Genomic DNA, 21,983 nt, shown 5'->3' on the forward strand with positions numbered 1-21,983 from the left:
AAAATGTACGGTGATGTCACAATCCGGGAATGATGCCCGCGGGGATGACGTCACGATGTGGGGATGACATCACAGTGCGGGGATGATGCCCACAGGGATGATGTCATGATGCGGGGATGATGTCACAGTGTGGGGATGAGGCCCACGGCGATGATGTCACAGTACGTGGATGATGCCAACATTGATGATGTCACGATGCGGGGATGATGCACATGGGACTATAGTAAACCTAGACTGGGGCTGAGTTACACGTTTCTAACTGCATCTTATTTCTGAGTGTAAATGGTCACCTTTAATTGTTGTGCCCCATAACACTGCTATGTCTGGTAATTCAGTACGTTGGAGCATGGGGTAAGAGATGGGTGGCAAAAATAAATAAGCAGTCCCATAGAGGTAAGTGGTGTGCAATGGGCATCCTTGTGCATTGCCCCATTCATGAAGGCTGACCCCATACCCCTGTTCTTTAGATTTGTGGGGGCTCTGCAGTCGGGCTTCTACCAATAAGACACTTATCCCATAGTCTGTGGCTAGGGAATAAGTGTCTATCATGGGATAACCCTTTTAAAGGATTTTTTTTTCACTGGCTCTTCCAGTGTCACTGATCACAGTACATCTCCCTGGCGCGGCACAAGCTGAACATGTGACTGTACCCGATCTGCCAAGCTTCAGAGAAATGTGTGATCTGCCTTCTCCAAGACTTTCCCTTGCAGGTTGTTACATAACGTGTGCCGCATCCCTTCACAGCCGCGCTTGACAGCTGCCTGTCAGTCATTTTTTGTCATGATTTTCTGGATCCTGCCTCCTGTTGGCTCAGACATGGCTAATTCTCTGTGATGTATCCGCTCCAGACTCCGTGTGCATTGATACCTAGCTGTGTCATAGCATCCGGTGCAGACGTGCAGCGGCTGGCTCTGCCACTACGGGGGTTTTAGATGGTCGCTTGCAGAATTGGAACGTTTTTTTTTCCAATACTGGAAAATGTTAGACTTTTGAGACCTTTATGAAGACAGGAAATCCCATATTGTAGTCTGCTCGTATAGGGGCAACTGCGGATCTCCTATATTTCTGCAATTCCCTAACACATTTGTGTAGTTGCTGAAGTGTTTTATATACATTTTTTCGCAGATCTAAATTTTTGCTATCTAATATGCAAATCTTAGTTAGAGGCCTAAAGCCTTCAGCTTCTCTGCCATACTGTCACCATCAAAGACCGCCTGGGGAAGATCAGTGTTGTCATAGGGCCCGTGTCTGGACCCAAATCACTGTTCACATAGCTGGGCCTGGTTCACATTTGCGTTGGAATCTCTGTAGTAGACTCCACCGCAGATTCTGCCTAGTCCTGCATAGTCTATGGTGTCTGCGGATTGGCTGTAGCTGAACACTAGTGTGAACCTAGCTTTAACTAGGTTGAGGAGTCATTTGTCCTATGGCTATACTGAACCATCATATCATGTGAAATAATGGGGGCATTGACAATCCCTTTATTCCAATTTTCTGGTGTACAGGGATGATATTGTGGCACACATGGCCCTTTCTTGTGTCAAATCTGCACCTCAAGCCTCGCTATGTATGTCGCTCGCTGGATTGTGTGAATGTGATCGTCTCGGCCCAACAGATTCATTATAAGTCACTCCAATTTTCTGGCATGCGTAATAATCTGCCATTTCCTAACTAGTGTAGAATTTCATCCATGCCCTGTATTTAGGATTGGCGTACAGTACACCAGTCTTTTAGATCTACCCTATTGTCTTTGGTCCTAGTAGAAGAGGGTATGTCTATATGAAAAAGATACCCTGCGTGTTTTCCATCCTGATGTCAGTGGAAAGTCAACATCATATATTACCATACCAGTAAGCAAATCTCATCCACATGGTGCAGGAAAAAAATCTATAGCAGCATTCGGTCTGCGGTGCAAATATTATCTGTATCATACATGATATACATATGAGGTGGTTATATATGGATATGGATTTACCCCAGATGGCAGAGAATAAGAGCAACGACCTTATGGCCTGTTCACACAGTAGAACCCACCACTGATTTTGAGGCAAATTCAGCCCAAAAACCTGCAACAGATCCCACCTCGATATTTTGTTTCTTCTTGTTTTCAATGTGAGGCAGAGACTGGAGAAGGACGCTGAAAAAATAAGTGCCCTGCTTGATCTTGTTGTGGATATCCATTCCCATTCATGTGTGGCATTGTTGGCATTCTGCAGCAGGGCAGAAAGTGTAAAGTAATCTGAGGGAGATGTAGGAATGAGGTTTTCTCAGCTTATCAATTCATGACCTATCCTTTAGATCGATGTGGTTCCAACATCCAAGCCATCCCCGTCCCCAGAGACCACAACGCTCTGAAGAGTACGGTGGCCTCTGCATGCAAAACCAAGCACAGAGCCGTACAGTTTACTGCAACTGTGCCTGATATTGCAGCACTTGAATGGGACGGAGCAAAAACTGGCCATGTGACCGATGAACGTGACCTTGTATGTCGTCGCAGACCTTCAATTGATAACCTGCCCTAAAGGATAGGACACCAAATGATAGGCCCACAAGACCCTTTAGGCTAAAGCCCCACCTTGTGAAGCATAGTGTTTTGGTCAGGGTGGAAACAATGTGGCAAAAACTGCTGCATTTTACACTACCTGCATGAGTCACAATAACATAAAAAAAATCTGCAGTGGAAAATCTGTGTTTTCAGCAGCATGTCAATTATACCTGAGGAGATGCTGGCGTTTTCTTTATAACAGGGGTACAAAGTCCCCATAGGAAAACTCTGCGGACTCTGTGAAAAACAGTGCGGGAAAAACCACAATGTGTTTCTACCTTTTTTTTTTTTTCTGCACCATTTTTTGCTTCTCTTCACTACTGTGGGGCCTTAACCTTAAGGGAACCTGCCAGAACCATTTGGGATGTTAAACCACTGATGGCGCCTTATGGATTGGTGGCTTGGTGTCCCACATAGCCCAATACTAACTCTGTCCATGGCCGCAAAAAACCCTTTTACGAACCTAGTGATGAGTCTCTTTAGACCAGGGGTGGGCAATTAATTTTCCCATGGGGCCGTATAAGAAATTGAAACTATGCTAGAGGGCCGTGCCACGACAAATTTAGCTCCACCCACTTCTACGTTGACTCCGCCCATTCCCAATCATCTTTCCATGTGCCCCCACACAGTATAATCCTCCTACAGTCACCCGTACATTATATGCCCCCACATTATAATGTTCCCTTCCAACTGCCCCACAGTATTAAGCCCCTCTCCTGGTGCTCCAGTATAAACTGGTGGAAACTAGAGGGGACATGAAACTGGAGAAGCTGGAGGGGGACATTAAACAGTGGGGGTAGTTGGAGGGCGGCAATAAATTGACAGCTGGAGCGGGACATGAAACTGGGGGCAACTAGGGGGTACATTAAAATCAGGAAGCAGACATTAAACTGTAGGGGTAGCTGGAGGGTGACAAACTGGGGGCAACTAGAGGCAGACAGGTCCCCCTACAGCTTCTTCCACGGTTTAATGTCCCCCCAGTCTGTGCCCTCTTCATCTATCCCCAGTTTCATGTCCCCCCCCCATTTCTCCCTCAGTTTCATATCCCCCTTTATTTTCCCCATTTCATGTCCCCCCCTCCATCTCTCCCCCAGTTTCATGTCCCCCCCTCCATCTCTCCCCCAGTTTCATGTCCCCCCCCCCTCCATCTGCCATCTCTGCCCTAGTATAACATTCCCCTTCCATCTGTGCCCCTAGGTTACTGAGACACACACACAGACAGATAGACATAGACAGACACACATATAGACACACACACACACATATAGACAGACACACATATAGACACACAGGCACACACATATAGACACACAGGCACACACATATAGACACACAGGCACACACATATAGACACACAGGCACACACATATAGACACACAGGCACACACATATAGACAGGCACACACATATAGACAGGCACACACATATAGACAGGCACACACATATAGACAGGCACACACATAGACAGGCACACACATATAGACAGGCACACACACACACATATAGACAGGCACACACACACACATATAGACAGGCACACACACACACATATAGACAGGCACACACACACACATATAGACAGGCACACACACACACATATAGACAGGCACACACATATAGACAGGCACACACATATAGACAGGCACACACATATAGACAGGCACACACATATAGACAGGCACACACATATAGACAGGCACACACATATAGACAGGCACACACATATAGACAGGCACACACATATAGACAGGCACACACATATAGACAGGCACACACATATAGACAGGCACACACATATAGACAGGCACACACATATAGACAGGCACACACATATAGACAGGCACACACATATAGACAGGCACACACACACACATATAGACAGGCACACACACACACATATAGACAGGCACACACACACACATATAGACAGGCACACACACACACATATAGACAGGCACACACACACACATATAGACAGGCACACACATATAGACAGGCACACACATATAGACAGGCACACACATATAGACAGGCACACACATATAGACAGGCACACACATATAGACAGGCACACACATATAGACAGGCACACACACACACATATAGACAGGCACACACACACACATATAGACAGGCACACACACACACATATAGACAGGCACACACACACACATATAGACAGACACACACACACACACATATAGACAGACACACACACACACACATATAGACAGACACACACACACACACATATAGACAGACACACACACACACACATATAGACAGGCACACACACACACATATAGACAGGCACACACACACACATATAGACAGGCACACACACACACATATAGACAGGCACACACACACACATATAGACAGACACACACACACACACATATAGACAGACACACACACACACATATAGACAGACACACACACACACACATATAGACAGGCACACACACACACATACACACACATATAGACAGGCACACACATATAGACAGGCACACACATATAGACAGGCACACACATATAGACAGGCACACATATAGACAGACATAGACAGACACACATATAGACACACACACACATATAGACACACACACACACATATAGACAGGCACACATATAGACAGACAGACAGACACACATATAGACACACACTCTCTCTCTCCCCCCTGCAGCTCACCTTCCATCTCTCATTACTTTATGAGACGCCCCACATCTCCATCTTCGGCCGGCACTAAGACACGCCCCCTAGACACGCCTCCCTAGTCAGAGCTGTGCGGGCCGGACTGAATCAGTCAGAGGGCCGGATATGGCCCGGGGGCCGGACTTTGCCCAGGTCTGCTTAGACTCTACTCTGGTGCTCTGTTGAAGTCGAGGTATATCTCTGCTTCACTGGGCATGTGCCGGACCCTGGGAGCACTAGGAGACAGACAAGTATAAAGGTTTTCTTTCTTTCTTTTTTTTTTTTTTTCATTGCGGCCAAATGACAATGTGAGTCACTTGTTAGGACCGAGGCAAACCAATTTTGTTCCGCGACTATAACATTACTGTAAAATCAGCATATGGTTAAAACTACAGTCATGCGCTGACTATTTCAAGTGCCGTGAAATTATATTGTGCGGCTTTAATTGGCTTTTAGAGATGTTTTTCCTGAAGTCTGCTGCCACGTGAAGTACGGTTTTATTACAGGGTGCCCTTGACTGTTTATTTTTCGTCTCCTACAAGGATCTGATTAAAGTTTTACCACAATACAAAATGGTGAGCCAAATTGTGGCCGCCCTGGGGCATTTCATTAGAGGGAGTTTATCCAAATTTTATATTGAATGATATTATCTTCAAGAGGACAAAGATTGTAGAAGATCCCAGGACCTGACATCTGTTTGGAAAGTGGATCAGAAAACTGTAAATGAAAACTTACAGTAAAGCAACCTCGGCCCTGGCACCTCTTTAGAAAGGAGTGGGTGGGCAGACGCTGGCAAATGACATCACCAGCTGTGCCCACCCACTATATTCAGGCATCAGCACGGTCTCGGATTATAGCTTCCCCCATATTGCTGCTATGGAGATGGCTTGATGTGCTGGATTTTAAGCGGTTAAGGCTTAAAGGGGTTGTCCAATTTGCTTTTTTAAGGCATAAGAGTGCGGCTGGTGGATCTGATAAAGTAAAATAATACATTACTCGCCTCTCCCCAGTCCGTTTCCAGCAGTGCCTGGTCCATTCCTTTGTTTGACTTCAGCAGTGACGTCCCGATTGAGCCAGTTGATCACTGCAGCCTGTTACAATTACAGTCCTATGATGTCATGTGCACTGGTCAATCACTGATGTCATCTGGAGGACCCGCAAACAGAAGACTGGACTTGCCGCTGCTGGATACTCGCCTCTCTCCAGTCTTGAGTTATGTTTTTTTATTTAAAAGCCGAAGTTGGTAATCTTTTGTTTTTTCTTCCCAAAGTTTCAGCCAAAATTGGTTCCGACTTCGACTCCACAGCCCTACTTAGAGGTTGTTTTATAGGGATATCTAGGTATTCTAGAGGGGGGGTCCTCAGCTCCTTTGTTAGAGTTTGTTGGTCACTATGCACTACTATCATCCATGGCTGTGAGAGTTGCGACCAAAAATAGGAAATAAATTTGCCGACTCCACTACTGTTCTCAAAATAAAATGATGAATTAGATTTAATTATATAATTTATTAATATTATATACGGTAATTAGATGCGTAGTTTCTTCCATATTTACTTTCATAGGAGTCAATCGCCAAGTTTTTATTGAGTTAGAGGATCTTTACTGTTCCTGACCATGGATGTCAGTTTGTGAAGAGTCGGAGTTGGAGGTTTGGTATGGACTCCACAGCTCTGTGACTATGTCCTGGTGGCCATAGTCTGATCATTGGGGACATTCACACGGAGTTTCCGCACGCTGATTCTGATGCGGAATTCGCGTCAACATCTGCGTGGAAATAAAGCCTCCCATTGATTTCAATGGGTTCCACACGTCAGAATCCGCGCCAAAATACTGTGTGAATGTCCTCTCAGAGGTCGCTTAGCTTCTCCACCGCCAATGTGCTGACCTGGTCTTATCTTTATGATGCATCCGTTATTGACAAATTCTGCAGTTTCCAAATTTGACTTGTCGTGCCCATTTTCTAGATCTCTGCTTGCTCTCGGCCTTCCCCCTCATTGGTAGGCACAGCGCTAGTTCACACTTCAGTTGGTATTGCCATCTTGTAGATTTCTTCTTCTTCTAATGATTATAAGCTCTTATGGCAAAGTTTTGTTTCTCCATGTCCAGAATATATTAGTGCTATAGGAATCTAAGGGGTTGTCTAGTGACGTGCAGTGTCGGACTGGCCCAAAAGAGTACCAGAGGACACTATGGTGGGCCCAGGTTCTAACACAATAATGGTCTAACAGAAGCCACCCACATCTGTAGGGTACTATGTTCTATTGTCTAGAGATTTTCAGAGGGTGGGCTCAAGGAACTTCAGCCAGACACTGACATGTCTTGTGTCCTGCATATCAATTCCATAGTGGAGGGTCCCAGTTTCTTAGAAAGACAGGCTGGGTCTGCCAAACCATGTAAAGCTACTTTCACTCCATGTGTAACAGTATCTGCTTGCCATATTGTCTCCTGGTTTATATATCCGCTGTATCCATTGGCTCCTCTACACCTGATGGAGGCCAGAGGAATGACCTAGATTTCTCTTGGTCTGGGATTTCAGTACAGCTTTTAATTTTTATATATATATTTTTTGCTATATTCCACACATGGCGTGCAGTGACAAAAATATACTAATGTGTGATAGAGAAGCCCGTTGGCAAAGTTTTCCATTTAATTTCCATCCAATATGTTGGGAAATCCTTTAAACACCTGCCTACTCGGAAGACTGCGACAGAACCTTGCCGGCCTTTCCTGGGACAGCCTCCCATACAGAAGGAAACAACATAGGGTATCAAAAATAGGCTCAAAAATGTAGAACTGAAGACTTGGCATATATAAAATTCTGATAGCCCCACAATATGCTATCAGAAGTGCTGCCTAGGAGAAGGCCTTTATGAAGCTATGGGCAGACACTCCATATGATCACTGAGTACAGGAGCCGACTACTCCTAGGGTATCAGCTATTAGTTTGAGTAACTAGCCCCTCTATTTGGGCTAGGTTGATCACACCATTTGACTTATCTACCGTGTTTCCCCGAAAGTAAGACAGTGTCTTACATTCTTTTTACCCCCAAAAGTCCCACTATGTCTTACTTTCGGGGTATGTCTTATATTGGAAAAACCAACCACCCTCCCCCCCCATCCCCCCATCCTCATCAATCATATGCATCGAAGAGGCGGCACACGAGGAGTTAAGCGGCGGCCGTCGGCAAAGTCTGCCTGCCGCTTCCATACATTGCAATGGGAGCACGCTATTCAAATAGTATTCGTTCATCTCTAACTTCAATTGTGACTTCTTACAATTGAAGTTAGAGATGCGCAAATACTATTTGAATAGCGCACTCCCATTGCCATGTATGGAAGCGGCACGCAGACTTTGCCGGTGGCCGCCGCTTAACGGGATTCTACCATTAATAGAAGTTCTTTCCTCTGACCATGTCGGAATAGCCTTAAAAAAGGTTATTCGTCTCCTACCTGTTTCCATAGCCAGCACCGCCTTCTTCCTCACCTGCGTCCGCCCCGTCTGTCTCTTCTTTGGGCCTCATGGATGACGCATGCGTATGCATATGATTGATGGGGGGGGGGGGGGGGGGGTTTCCAATATAAGACATACCCCGAAAGTAAGACATAGTGGGACTTTTGGGGGTAAAAAGAATGAAAAAGAATTGGCAATCGGCTCTGGCTGCGAGAGCCTGTTAGAGCCGACTGCGCATGCGTCATCCATGAGGCTCGACGGGGACACGGACGGGGCGGACGCAGCTGAGGAAGAAGGCGGCGCTGTCTATGGCAACAGGTAGGAGACGAATAGCCTTTTTTAAGGCTATTCTGACGTGGTCAGAGGAAAGAACTTCTTTTAATGGAAGAATTCCTTTAACTCCTCGCGTGCCGAGCGCTTCCATTCATTTCAATGGAAGCGTGCCATTGAAATGAATAGAAGCGGATGGCACGCGGGGGTTAAGCGGCCGCCGGCAAAGTCCTTCTTCACAGCGCTGTGCAGTGATAGCCGGGGGGAAGGCCCCCTCCCTCTGCTCGCAGTACTCGTCCATAGACGAGCATTATCAGGGAGGGAGGGGGAGTTCCCCCTGGCTCTCACAGCACAGCGGAGCCCCGTGTTTCCCGATACAGTAGTAACACCCCCCCGAAAGTAAGACAGTGTCTTACATTCTTTTTACCCCGAAAGTCCCACTATGTCTTACTTTCGGGGTATGTCTTACATTAGCCGACCTCCCTAAAACCCCCGCTACGTCTCTACTATCGGGGGGTGTCTTACTATCGGGGAAACACGGTATGTGTCTATAAAATTTTCATATTATCATATCTTCCCTGACCAAAATCCTATATGCTACATCTGGTGTGAACCTACCCCTGGTAGGAACATTACCTATCCCCTATCCAGTTATTGCTGGGATCCTTCTATACTCCAATAGTGATTATCCATAATAAAACACTAGGAGGGGAGGACAGGGGGACATTAGATTTGACGTTTGTCTATGGGGTTTTTTGGGCGATGTCGATTTTTAAATAAAAGTTACATTTTATATATTCTTGGTTTTTCAGCCTCCCATACAGATACAAATCGTACCCATAGAGCCCTGTTATACCGACAGAGGTCATAGTTTTCTTTGGATTTCCAATTGGAAATTTCAGCAATTTTTTTTTTTTTTTTTTTTTTTTTTTTTTTAAACCTATATAGTACAGCACTTTAGTCTGCGCTATTTCATCCAGAGACATACAAAAATAATCAGTGTTTTTTTGTTTTGTTTTTTTAAACACATGCAACCCTATGGGTGTCAATGGATTATTTTGACCAAATGCAATATCGCTTAAGGCCGGGGCCCCACGGGACGTAAACTCTGCGATTTGCCCGCAGTGGAGACGCTGCGGGAAAAATCACAGCGTGTTACAGTGCAAGCAAAGGGGATGGGACTCATGCGAATCCCATGCCCACTTTGCAGAAAAAAAACTGCTTTGCGGGAAAAATCTGTTGCGGCTTTGAAAATCGCAGCATGTCCATTATATCTACGGAAACGCCGTCAGCTTTCCCATAGATATTGTAACATTCCGCAGAGGAAAACTCAGTGAACTTTCTGTTGAAAGCGCTGCGGAAAGAACTGCAGTGCGTTCACGCCGCAGTTCTTTCCGCAGCGCTTTAGCGCTGCAATAACGGCCCGTGGGGCCTTAGCCTTAGGCTGCTTTCACACAAGCATTATTTTTTTCACTGTGTTTAGGGCATTTTAAATTTTTTTGTAGTGGTTTTTAGTGTTAAACAAATGCAGCTGAATGTGTAGGGTTTTTTGTTTTGTTTTGTTTTTATCTCCCCAAGTATTTTTCTGAGTGGAAAAAAAAATTGCTGTTTGAACAAAAGACACCCAAAACGCCTTAAAGAAACTCCTGAAATAGTAGCTTCTTTGTGAAGGTCAGTATTCATGGTTGAGGACCTTGTATGTCTTAATCAGCCATCTTTTTTGCGGGATGAACCCTCTCTCCTCTTTGTAACCCACCGTTGACATTGGCGAGCCTTACCGTGTCTCACCGATGACTCTGCTTTATATTGGGAATATTAATGCAGCCCCCAGCCCCTGCCTCTGTAGGTGAAACTTCCGCTTTAACTACTGCCTATGATTTTCTCCTACAGTCATAGAAATGACCCATCTGTGCACGTGTCAGCCACCACACTGGTGAATCAAACGCGGCGTCCCTCCCCAGCCATTGTACCCTCGGACCCCCCTCTGCCTGTCCTTCTCTCCCTCCATTCCTACGCGCCCCCACACGCTTCCTCTTACTTGATGTCCCGTCAGCCGTAACCTATCACTAAATTCACTTGCCATCCCACGCAGACTTCCTTCACTCCCAAAGAAGCACTTTGCTAGTGAGACATTCACAATCGGAGCTGACAGAGCCAGCCGTGGAAAAGCTATCCAGGTGCCGCATTTGACTGTCATGGCAACTAGCGCTGCGGGGATGTAATTAGCAACCAGTTAGATACCCAGAAATTCAGAAATAAAGAGCAGAAGCCTCCTGCCTGCAAGAGGTTAAATTATGGAAAGCAAGGCGATTTAGTTGTATGTACGCGTCTATATCCCACTTGGCAACCCTAATCGGCTGCCAACAACAGTATTACGTGGTGCCAAATTGGCCTGTACAGTCCTGAGCTCCATACACTGGCATCTGGATGTTAGAGGGTATGTCGCCCACTATGTCGCTCAATATCTCTGCTAGCTGAGCAACGGGCACGGTATATTTTGTTTGCAATATATAAAAGATTTTTGCATTTTCAATTTTTTGACATTTTTCTTCAATTCACATAGACTCTGTATAGTTAGCCCCTGGCATGGGTAAAGGTGTACATGACGGCCTTAACGCTGTATGTTTCATGAGCAGATTGTGTTAACATAAAATAAACTACAAATGGGTATCGCTATAGGGGTTAAATATTATAATTGTTACTGAATTTTAGATAGTAGTGGGTGACAACCATAGTGTTAGCTATAGGGATTGTCACTGAACCTGAATGACTTATAAATCTGTAATGATACTCCCCCTGCTGCTGTGTCATGTATTTCTGTCTTTTGTTTTAGCTGTGGTGTTATGTCCATGTACCAGGAAGAGCAGGATGAACAATGTTCTATGTCCCGTCTGGATAGGTGAGTGCTGAGGTGCATGAAATTGTAAAAACTGCCAATGGTGGCATAAATCTGGGCATCCTGAAGGCTGTGAGTATGATGTAGGCCCATTTGGTGATAGTGGGTGCAGTACCACGCCTACATATCTTGTTCATGCTGGTCCTTCAGATATTGCTTATACAGAATTATGGCTACATATGCGCATGTGTTGAATCAGTGTTAAAATGGCCCAGACGGCACATGGATAAGATCTGTGTGCCTCTGCGGACCCATTGATTCTCTTAAATGAGTCCTTTCCACAAAGCACACAGGGATAGGCACTGTCCTGAATTCTTCTCCAAACTTGTGGCTCCTTACACAGACCCGCGATCATACATGTGCGTATGTGTGGGGCCATAGAAAATACACATACATACCTTTATAAGCGCACTGTAATAATAACCAGAATATATACTATATGTGTTTGGATATAAAATTGTCTATAAAAAGCAAAAATTAGATGGCACTCCATAGATAATAGGGAAAATTGTGGGTTAAGAGTTTAGGTTCAAGTGTCATGAGCTGAAACGTTCCTTTTTGTATAGGGCAATAAAACCACCATTTTTACGGCGTGCCATCTAATTTTTGCTTTTTGTATATTGGGACTTGCTTGACCCTTGAGGCTTGCACCCTTCTCTTGCTGGTGCAGTCTTTGTTTGGAGATATATATATATATATATATATATATATATATATATATATATAATTTCTGATTATTAATTATAGTGTAGTTATATATGCATATATGTCTTACACCACTAATATATATAATTTTTTATATATATAATATTACATTAATTCTGCAATATTTCCTCAGTGCGGGTGACATCTAGTTACATGCCTTTCCCCATGTCCTCACACGTGAATGATCACCAGTGATGGTCTGTCCACTGTCTGACATCATATCCTTTCTCTATATCTAACTAAATCTTTTCTTGTGTTTCTGCCATCTACTAACCTTCTATTTCAGTGTGTGGTACTACTATAACTGCAGGGCCGCCTGTCTGCTGTCTTGGGGTGTATAAGTCTTTCCTTTATTCTTCCTTTTCCACTTATGCCGCAAAAAACTTCTCCCATTTTGTACCGTGGAAACCGCAAAAACTATCATCCTCCTGAATCGTTCTCCTCTTCATTACTGTCTCTCCCTAGTCATCTTACCCTCACTAAGCTCTTCAGCCTGGCTTATCTTTTGGGTCAGCCACTACTCTGATGGCGGCATTCTGTCACTCTGTGTCAGTCACTGCGCAGGTTGTCTGTCCACCATACAATACAGCGCCACTTTTCGTTTTCACCTGCAACATTTTCTGTAGTCTCCCTCATCTCTGTCTGCCAATGATCTAATATCCTCCATAATCCAAACCTCCCACTCCAGTCTAAGACTTTTCTCATGCTGCATCAGATCTCTGGAATGCACTACCCTAGACTCAGGTCAAGTTAAAGGGGTTGTCTCATTAAAGAGCCTTATCACTCGGGGTCTCACCTCCAGCGACCGGGAGAATGGGGGACAAAGTACTCCATGCATCCTTCATGTGAATGACACGTCAATGCTCTTGCATGTCCAGCGCTCCTTTCACCGTAGAAGTGAATGGGGGTCCTACAGATGGGGGACCATCAGTCAGACTCCCAGCAGTGTGGACTTTATCACCTATCCTGTGTATTTGGGATAATTGTCTATAATGAGACAACCCCTTTATTTCCCAGTATCTACAGTTTTAAGCATGTCCTAAAACACCTTTATTTAAGGTGGCTTATCATATTACTTGAAGGGGTTTTTGGACCCTGACAGCATTTTTCTTTTCACCTATCCACAGAATAGGCCTCAGTACCTGATCAACACCCAGGCCCTGCACTGATCAGCTGATCCAGCTGCCTTTGTAGGAACTTAGTAGGTACTTAGTAGGAAGCTACTGCTGGCGGCAGGGATGGAAGAAGCTCTGTTCACATTCACATTCTAGTCACAACCCCTTACTCGGAGAAAAACAAATATGGTATGCATTTTCAGCTCACCATGAATAATGACGTAGTCCAATCCCAGGGACAGACAACGGGTTACATGGAAACTCTCTGGACTGAAAAGAGCGCAACAGCAAAATTCCAAATAAAGTAAAAAACCAGCATCGCTGCAGAATCGCAGTAAAAAATAACTTTTAATCAGCCATCAAAAGCCAAAAAAGAAAAACCCCTATAAAAATACTATTTAGCTTTCATGTTTTGAGGCTGTAAGCCCCTTACTCATAGCAGCCCCTGACTACTGTATAGTGATGGCACTAGGGTACTGCAGCTCTGGGCCTGAAAACAGCTGATCAGTGTAGGGGTTGGACCTCACTACAGATACTGATCGCTTATCCTGTGGATAGGTTATCAATATAAAAAAAAAAAAGAGGTTGGAGAGTTGTACTAAAAGGGCTTTCCAGGCCCCATTTGACCCCCTACTCTCCATAATTGTCCATTTGACACCCTAGTTCACTATTCCTCCAAACCTCACCCTGAGTAGAAAATATAGCTGGACCGTTGTATAAGACAAGCATTCCCCCTCCTCTCCCCCCTTACCATGTCCTCCCAGACTGTAAGCTCTTGTGAGCAGGGCCCTTACCCCTATTGTGTGAATTAGTTTCTGTGATGTCTGACGTTCTTTGTATCTTTATCTTCTGCGGAATATGTTGGTACTATATTTAGATAAGGACTATTATTTATTAATACCTGGAAGCTTTCATCCCATAGTTAGCTATTCGGATTGATCGGCCTCCTTCTGATTGTAAAATGAATAGCGATCAATATACATTACCTTGCACACTGTTACGGCACTCTGCGAGTGGGTGGCGAGGGCTCAGATGTGCGTACCAGCACTGTTCCTTTAGGAAGGAAAATTCTAATAATGTCGGCCGGCACCTCTGCATTCATATAGAGTCCGGGTCTGCGGTAATATTCCTGCACCATCTCCACAAGTGAATGTAGCTGCCATAGGAGAGCTGGAGCAGGACCTGCTGGTACGTCATACCCGGCAGGGAGCATATCGCACATGTTAATGAGCTAAAAGGAGTGAGCGCCTAGTCATCTGATGCTTTAGTCGCTGACTACCAGGTGTTTAATATGTCAGAATAGCCTTATATAAGGTCACACATCCCCACAGCCAAATGTTGCATTTTCCAGTCCAAACCAGTCTATGGAGAGGTTAACCATTGTCACTTGTACACAGGTCTTGGATATCGTACAGCCCGAAGTATGTAAGGCCTTGTAGATGGTAGATAAGAAGGGTTGGTACATAGGGTTGGTGTATATAGGCAGCTGATTGTTGGGGGGGTCCTCTTTGTTAGCCAGCAACTTTTTATATATTATTTCATCCACTTGGATATAGGACAAGTTCTCTATTTCTTGCACAAACCCTTAGGGAGCGTTCACACTACCGTCCGTGTCCGCTGCTAATGTCTGTTCAAAATCTTGCACGGACATTAGCAGCGGACACTAGCTGTGTCCGTGACATATTGTATTGATTTAAATGGACATCGGGTGGGTTCTTTTATTGTCCATGCCTGTCCTTAACTGTCCGTTCCCGAAGATGTCCGACTTTTCAAGCAGACAGCGGTTTTTGCTGTCAAAGGTGGTGGCAGCTCCTCGTCTGGACAAACCTGCCCTTGTCTCAGAGAATGGGGAAGACCTAAACTGTGGCGTCCTCTACTGCGGACCCCTCTCTAGTAGCCAGAGCCGCTGCAATGAGTTCCTCTCGCTCTAATAGTCTCGACCCGTGCATGTATTGCATGACAGCCTATTCACAGAATGGCCGCTATGTAATGCATTAACCACTTATGAGTATGGTCATAGATGACTGGGGGTTTATAATGTAGGACGCACATCCATCAGATGGGCCCCAGCCAGTCAGTTATCTGTATATAAAGGCTGCACATGCACAACACGACAACTTTTTGAGATGCGTGCATGAAACGAGAGACCCTGTGATGTGAAGGGAACCATGACGTGGTAAGTTTTTTTCAGCTCTGCGCTGGCCAGCGGCAGCTTTATCACTCATCCCCAACCTGTCCGTGCAAAATAAATTCATTCAACACCAGCAAAATATTTCCTGATTTGGTTCCTTGAAGTGCTGACTCAGTGACTGCGGGAGCTGCTGCCCCGGAGCTGCTGCCTCAAGCCTTTTGCCTTCAAGATCGTCTCTGAGTTACTATTAGTTTTTTCCCTGTCAGGTTACACAAAAACAAGCCATTTTGCTGTGTCAGGTGGGGACGGCTTCACCATTAAAATTCCTCACCCTTCCAGCTCCACCACTAGGCCTCTGTGTATGGTGTGGCCATTGTGCCTAGTATCAGACTGGCCCACCCGAGTACTAGAGGATCCTTCAGCGGGCCCGGGCTCTAACACAATATTGGTCCAGCAGAAGTCATGCAACTTTAAGGGTACAATGATCTATTTCCTAGGGGTTGTTGGAGGGTGGGCTTCCAGGATCATTACATTTGGTGGGCCCAGAAGGGAACCTGGACCAACAGAGATTGTGCCACTTTCCACCCCCTCCTCCCCCAACAGCAGTGACCTCAATATGGGCAACTCATGACTGCATTTCTGTGAACATACAGAGAGATGACCGGGAGCCGAGACATCAGTGGCGAGGAAGTACCCTAGAAAAATAACATTTTAATAATTAACCCATTACATTCAAGCTAAGTCCCAACGATCCTTTTTTTTTTTTTTTTATCCTGTCCCCTTTCATTTTCAGTAAGAAATATATTACGAATATATTTCTGGACGTTGCCCCCCCCCCCCCCCTCCCCACACACACACCTTGTGTTCCTGCAAACATCAGCTCTGTCCGGCCTACCTGTAAGGCAGCTGGTTTCTGCAGCAGCTCTTCCCCCAGCCACTTCCACTTCCTCTTCATAGGCCAGTTGCCTCCTGTTCAACATGGCCAGCTTGCAACTCTGTCCCATCCAAGTGAATGGGGCTGAGCTGCAATGCTAAGCGCTACATTTGCGCTTGGTATTCAATCTAGAAGCTGCAGAGCATGTCCAAGTGCTGTAGTATTGCCAGACTACCGAATGGTGGGGCTCTAGACGTTAGACCTAATATTTAGCACCTGATATATCAAAGTGCTGGAAAACCCCTTTAAGTAAAGTTATGTTTTTGTACGGAAATTGGGAAGTTTGTCTCATGTGGCATTGCAGGTACTTTACAGGGTTATTTCCTTAGAACTACCGTATTAGCTTCCTGAAACGTCTTTAGCCAGAGCTTGGTACTTAACATCTTTATCATTTGGTACAAGTGACAACAGAAAGTACAGCCATGTTGGTTGTCACTTTAGAATTACACGAATACACGGACACTTTTAACTCAGTCAGATGGGAGGGACTTGTCTGAAATAGTTGATCGAGGACTAAGTAATTGAACACATGCTTGATGTAGAATAGGTGAGATGTATTTTTGTAGGAAGGCTAGTCAGGTTCCATATTGCTGTCTATACTAGTTGGTGCAGGCGTTGCTCACTGTTGCTGCAGGTGATGTTCTTCTTAGCCTGACATAACAGGTTCCTAGCGGTGCGGCTCTGTGGGAATGTAAATGTTTAATTTGACCGATCAACCATTAAATGAGGCAAAGTTTGTAGGAAAAGTCTGTTCTTACACACACTTCGCTCCCACACCCATTTATTACTCCCTCATATGGTGATGAACACGGTGCCAAGCGTGGAACTCGGCCGGGTTTTAGAAATGTGGGTATAAGGGGGTTATTTCAGATGAGAGTAAATTTTCCCTTCCCTCTTCCACAAAGCGCCCAATACATATGCAATGGCTGTGCCTGGTATTGCAACCCCTTTAAGGCCTAGGAAAGGGAATTGCTGCACACAATAACTATGGTTGTTAGGCCATGTGGGCCAAACCTGATGATTTTGGTTGGCGGTCTTATGTGCATGAGAGCTCCAGATTCTGCTATAATGAATGAAGATCTTGTTCCTTACAAAGATATTCTGCGACCAGATATGCTGTTTTGGTCAAGAGCAATGCCCGCTGGACTTCCTATACATATGCACACTTGGCATGACCCAGCATTCATGTGTTATAAATTCTTAGAGGGGAGTGAGATACTTGTCCTTGACAATGTGCAATAGCATTTTTGTCTTTGTATAGGTGTTTTTAGATCTTCCTCACCAATGCCTGCTGCAAGTTGCACATAAACCCACTACTGTAGCGCCTCATACATGCTACTATAAACAGCACCCTCATATGCAGTGCCTGCCATGTAGGGACCCTCCCTCATATGCAGTGTCTGTCAGGTAGGGACCCTCCCTCATATGCAGTGCCTGCCACATAGGGACCCTCCCTCATATGCAGTGCCTGCCACGTAGGGACCCTCCCTCATATGCAGTGCCTGCCACGTAGGGACCCTCCCTCATATGCAGTGCCTGCCACGTAGGGACCCTCCCTCATATGCAGTGCCTGCCACGTAGGGACCCTCCCTCATATGCAGTGCCTGCCACGTAGGGACCCTCCCTCATATGCAGTGCCTGCCACGTAGGGACCCTCCCTCATATGCAGTGCCTGCCACGTAGGAGCCCCCTCCCTCACATGAAGTGTCTGCCATATGCCACATGTTGATATTTGTGGCAGTGACAATCCCTGTTGCAGCCTTCAGAACATATCCACCCCTTCCTCCATAAGCAGTGCCTGCCACATGTCACGCAGCCATCAGGTCAATTAAGAATAATGCAATAAATGAAGAAATAGCTGAAGAAATTATATGAGGAACCAATTGCAAGAACGTCCACATTTTTGTGTAATGACAGATGGCGAGCCTCAAAGAGGCCGATAGAACTCCAGATGACTAAGCACGCGGATATTTTATTATTGTCATCGTAAGTCAGTTATTTCATTTCATAACCGGCTGCAAATATGTATTGTCTTCTATGTCTGAAATGCAATCCGCTATAGGCTGCGTTCCATTCATGATAATGGCCGCTCTTCTGGTTTTTCTTGGCCTCTCCTTTGCTTGACCACTAAGGCTTAGTTCAGATCTGCAGCAGGCTCTCTGCTCTCCGTGACCACAGGGTTTCCTCTCTGCTGCACTTTACTCTTCAACGATTTTTGGCAGTTTCTTGCGTTGGGTGGAAATATGAACTAGGCTTTAGTTATAGATCTACTGAAGTGGTAAGGAAACCATGTCGGAGTAGGGCTCTCTGGGCTCACCAGGTAAAATGATTCTGGGCCCTGCCAGCCAACATCTTCTAGGAAATAGACCATAGTACACTTCAAAATTGGGTGTCTTTTACGGGACCATTGTTATGTCAGAGCCTGGGCCCACTGAAGGATCTTCTAGTACTCTGCCCAGCCAGTCCCATCTAAAGAAGATGCCCATTTGTGCCCGGATATTTGCCATGTGGTAAAAACTACCTGTTGATTCCTATAGTTATGTGGCAAGGACATGTGATGTGCATGGCTTATATGCTGCAAAACAGCAGTTCATCTTTTGTGCTTTTTGCCATGTGATGATCAGTGCAGCCAGTCACAGAATGGCGTGGTGGGTGCAGCTTCTGTGCCATGTACAGAGGTTGGCAGTCCTGGCAACCTCTCACAAGCGTCTTCCAAACAGCAAGTATAGGATAACCTATGGCAGCATATTGGAGGTTCAGGGTGTGCTGACATCTAAAACTACCTGCTGGCATGTGGTGCAGTCTGGGGGGAAAAAAAAAAAAAAAAAGCATTTTGTTTTCTCTATTTACTTGTGGTTTGGTTTCAGCAGGTGTTGAAGGTGTTAAATCCGGCATTGCAGGACTTCTATTTAGCGATGAATACACCACCGCGGGGGCCACTTGAAAAAGCTGTTAAAACATCTGCCTTTGGCAAGTGAAAGCTCCAGGGCACAGTGTGACCCCAGAAGATTTGTGCTGCTGGTGCAATGTCTCGGCTCAGGTGTTACCTCTCCAGGCTCCTGCTTTTGTCACGTCGCAGACAGAGGGGCTAAAACACACTACACCCGCTGCTTAACAGCGTGGGACACAGGAGCGCACTGCTCCGGGGAAGATCATACAGCGTCACCCATTGGCTGCCGCCTGATGTCGTCGCTTCAGACAGTTCTGTAGAGTGTGAGTCATAGCAATTGTCTGCAGTGCTCTGAGGGTATGACAACCCCACGTTACTCATATTTATTATGTACCGGCCATTGACAGAATGGCGCTGAGCTGTCAATGATTAACCTGCGTGTGTCTGAGCTGAAAATTGCATCTGTACCATACAAAAATGTAGGGTCTGGGAGGGGTTAATATTGGGAGTTAAATGTCAAAATCCAGTCTACAAATCCGGAGGTCACGATTGAGGGGGATGAATTACTAATTGTAATGGCGCCTGTCAAGGTGGAGACATTGGGCCGCAAGTGAACGGTCAATTCCTAAGTCTGAACCTGAAAAAAAACGCAGCAAGGGTAAGGTGATAGAAAATCTTTCCATGGCAAATTTTGCATGGTGGGTTCCAGTGCTAAATCCGTGGTGTGAATTTACCCTCGGGGCCCCCTTCAGATAGCTGTAATGTGTCTGGATTCTCAGGAGCCTATTATGGCCACAAATACCCTTCCGGCCTCTGGTCTAATGACCTGAACTTAAAGCATCATACGATAGATCCCTACAAATGCAAGAGCCCTAAAGGTGAACTCAGACCAGGTAATCCACTCCATGTGACCATGACTTGGCTGACCCAGACTTGTTGCATCTTGGACTGTGATTCATTCGGGAAATGGGCCAGATTGTGACGCTTTGGTGATGTGTCCTGCCATTCAGCTGGTTTCAGGTGGGCTTCCCCATTCCCAAGATCTTGATTCACTTGAGTATCTGTGGGGTGTCCTGGAAAACCAAGTCCGATCCATGGAGGCCACACCTCGCAACGTACAGGACTTGGATTACTAGACAAACCCTTTAAGCACCTGACCTCTTCAGATTACTGTACGTCATGTTATTGTCTGCAGAGTTTTTAGGCTGACCTTGGATGGGAATGGAGAATGAAACCTAAACCATACAAAATCGGTACCAAATAAGTTAAGCAAAGTATTTACAAAAATGTACATTGTCTAGAGACTTCAGCTGTGAAATGTTGTCAGAAATGGCGATATGTTTTAACATAAGCATTAACTAGGGAGTTCCTACAGCGCTACTTAAATAGTAAAGTGTCAGAAATGTCAGCACCGTCCATTACTGCCTAAATTCAATGGCCGCGCTCAATATTTATTCCTCACCACTGTACAATTATTGAATTCTTGGCTGGTGGGTGGATTACCATGGAGTGCCCATGTAGCTGCTGGGAATAGTAGTACCTAATAATATCTCGCACCCATTTTGTATGACAAAGTGCCCGCGAACAACACCCGAGATGCCCACTTGGTGGAATGTATTATTGTTCGTACCCATGAGATTGTCACTGAAAATGGGCATCGCCAATGTCAGTAGGGACAGGTACTATGCCAAGACAACAGTCCCCAAACCTGCTAAAAAAAAAAAAAAAAAAAATAAAATAAAAAAGGCAGTTCTTTTCTCTCTGCATTTTTCGGGTGGATACTCAGGGGTCCCCATTACAGTCTTTGGGGTCTGCAGCGGGTAACCACTTTGTAATCACATTAGGTTTTAGATCTTTGGGTCCTAAAGCAGACCCTATAAACAGAAACCCAGGCGTAGGTGTGAACCTAGTGAAAAGTGTTAAGAGCCCAACTTTTTTGTCCGGTGGTTTCAGTCTAATACAACAGACCCCATTATAGTCAATGGGATTTGGCTGAAACCATTGGTATCCGCTGTTTTAATGGTCCGTGTCCATTGTTTTTGTTCTCCAGTGGATCAGTACAATGGACATTCAGGCACAGATAGCGTTGTATTATGACTAGCTGGTATTGTACCCCCCCTCCTCATCTCATTCTCAGCAGGGGTGGGGTATCGGATATCCTGTTCAGATTGTTATACAAAACAGGATGAAGGGAGGAAAAGCAATCCCTGACAGCCGCCATGGCGCTGCGTCTGTACTACCGCTCATAGTACAGTCCCCGATATAACAGCAATGTCCCTGGACTGTTTTGCTTACACAGCAAATAGGTCATGTGCTAAGACTGTATATTGGCACTATGATTTATACTT

General features: G+C 45.4%; 1 protein-coding gene across 2 annotated transcripts in view; it reads left to right on the forward strand.

Moving 5' to 3' along the window:
• Positions 1–21,983, forward strand: part of LOC142184646 (IQ motif and SEC7 domain-containing protein 2-like) — a 147,421-nt gene that overhangs the window by 6,736 nt on the left and 118,702 nt on the right. For both annotated transcript variants that reach the window (XM_075259665.1, XM_075259669.1), the window contains exon 2: positions 11,798–11,863. In XM_075259665.1, coding sequence (XP_075115766.1) covers positions 11,798–11,863 — 66 coding nt within the window. The remainder of the gene's footprint in view (positions 1–11,797; positions 11,864–21,983) is intronic.

Source organism: Leptodactylus fuscus, chromosome 11 (genome assembly GCF_031893055.1).
Source record: "Leptodactylus fuscus isolate aLepFus1 chromosome 11, aLepFus1.hap2, whole genome shotgun sequence".
Classification (NCBI taxonomy): domain Eukaryota; kingdom Metazoa; phylum Chordata; class Amphibia; order Anura; family Leptodactylidae; genus Leptodactylus; species Leptodactylus fuscus.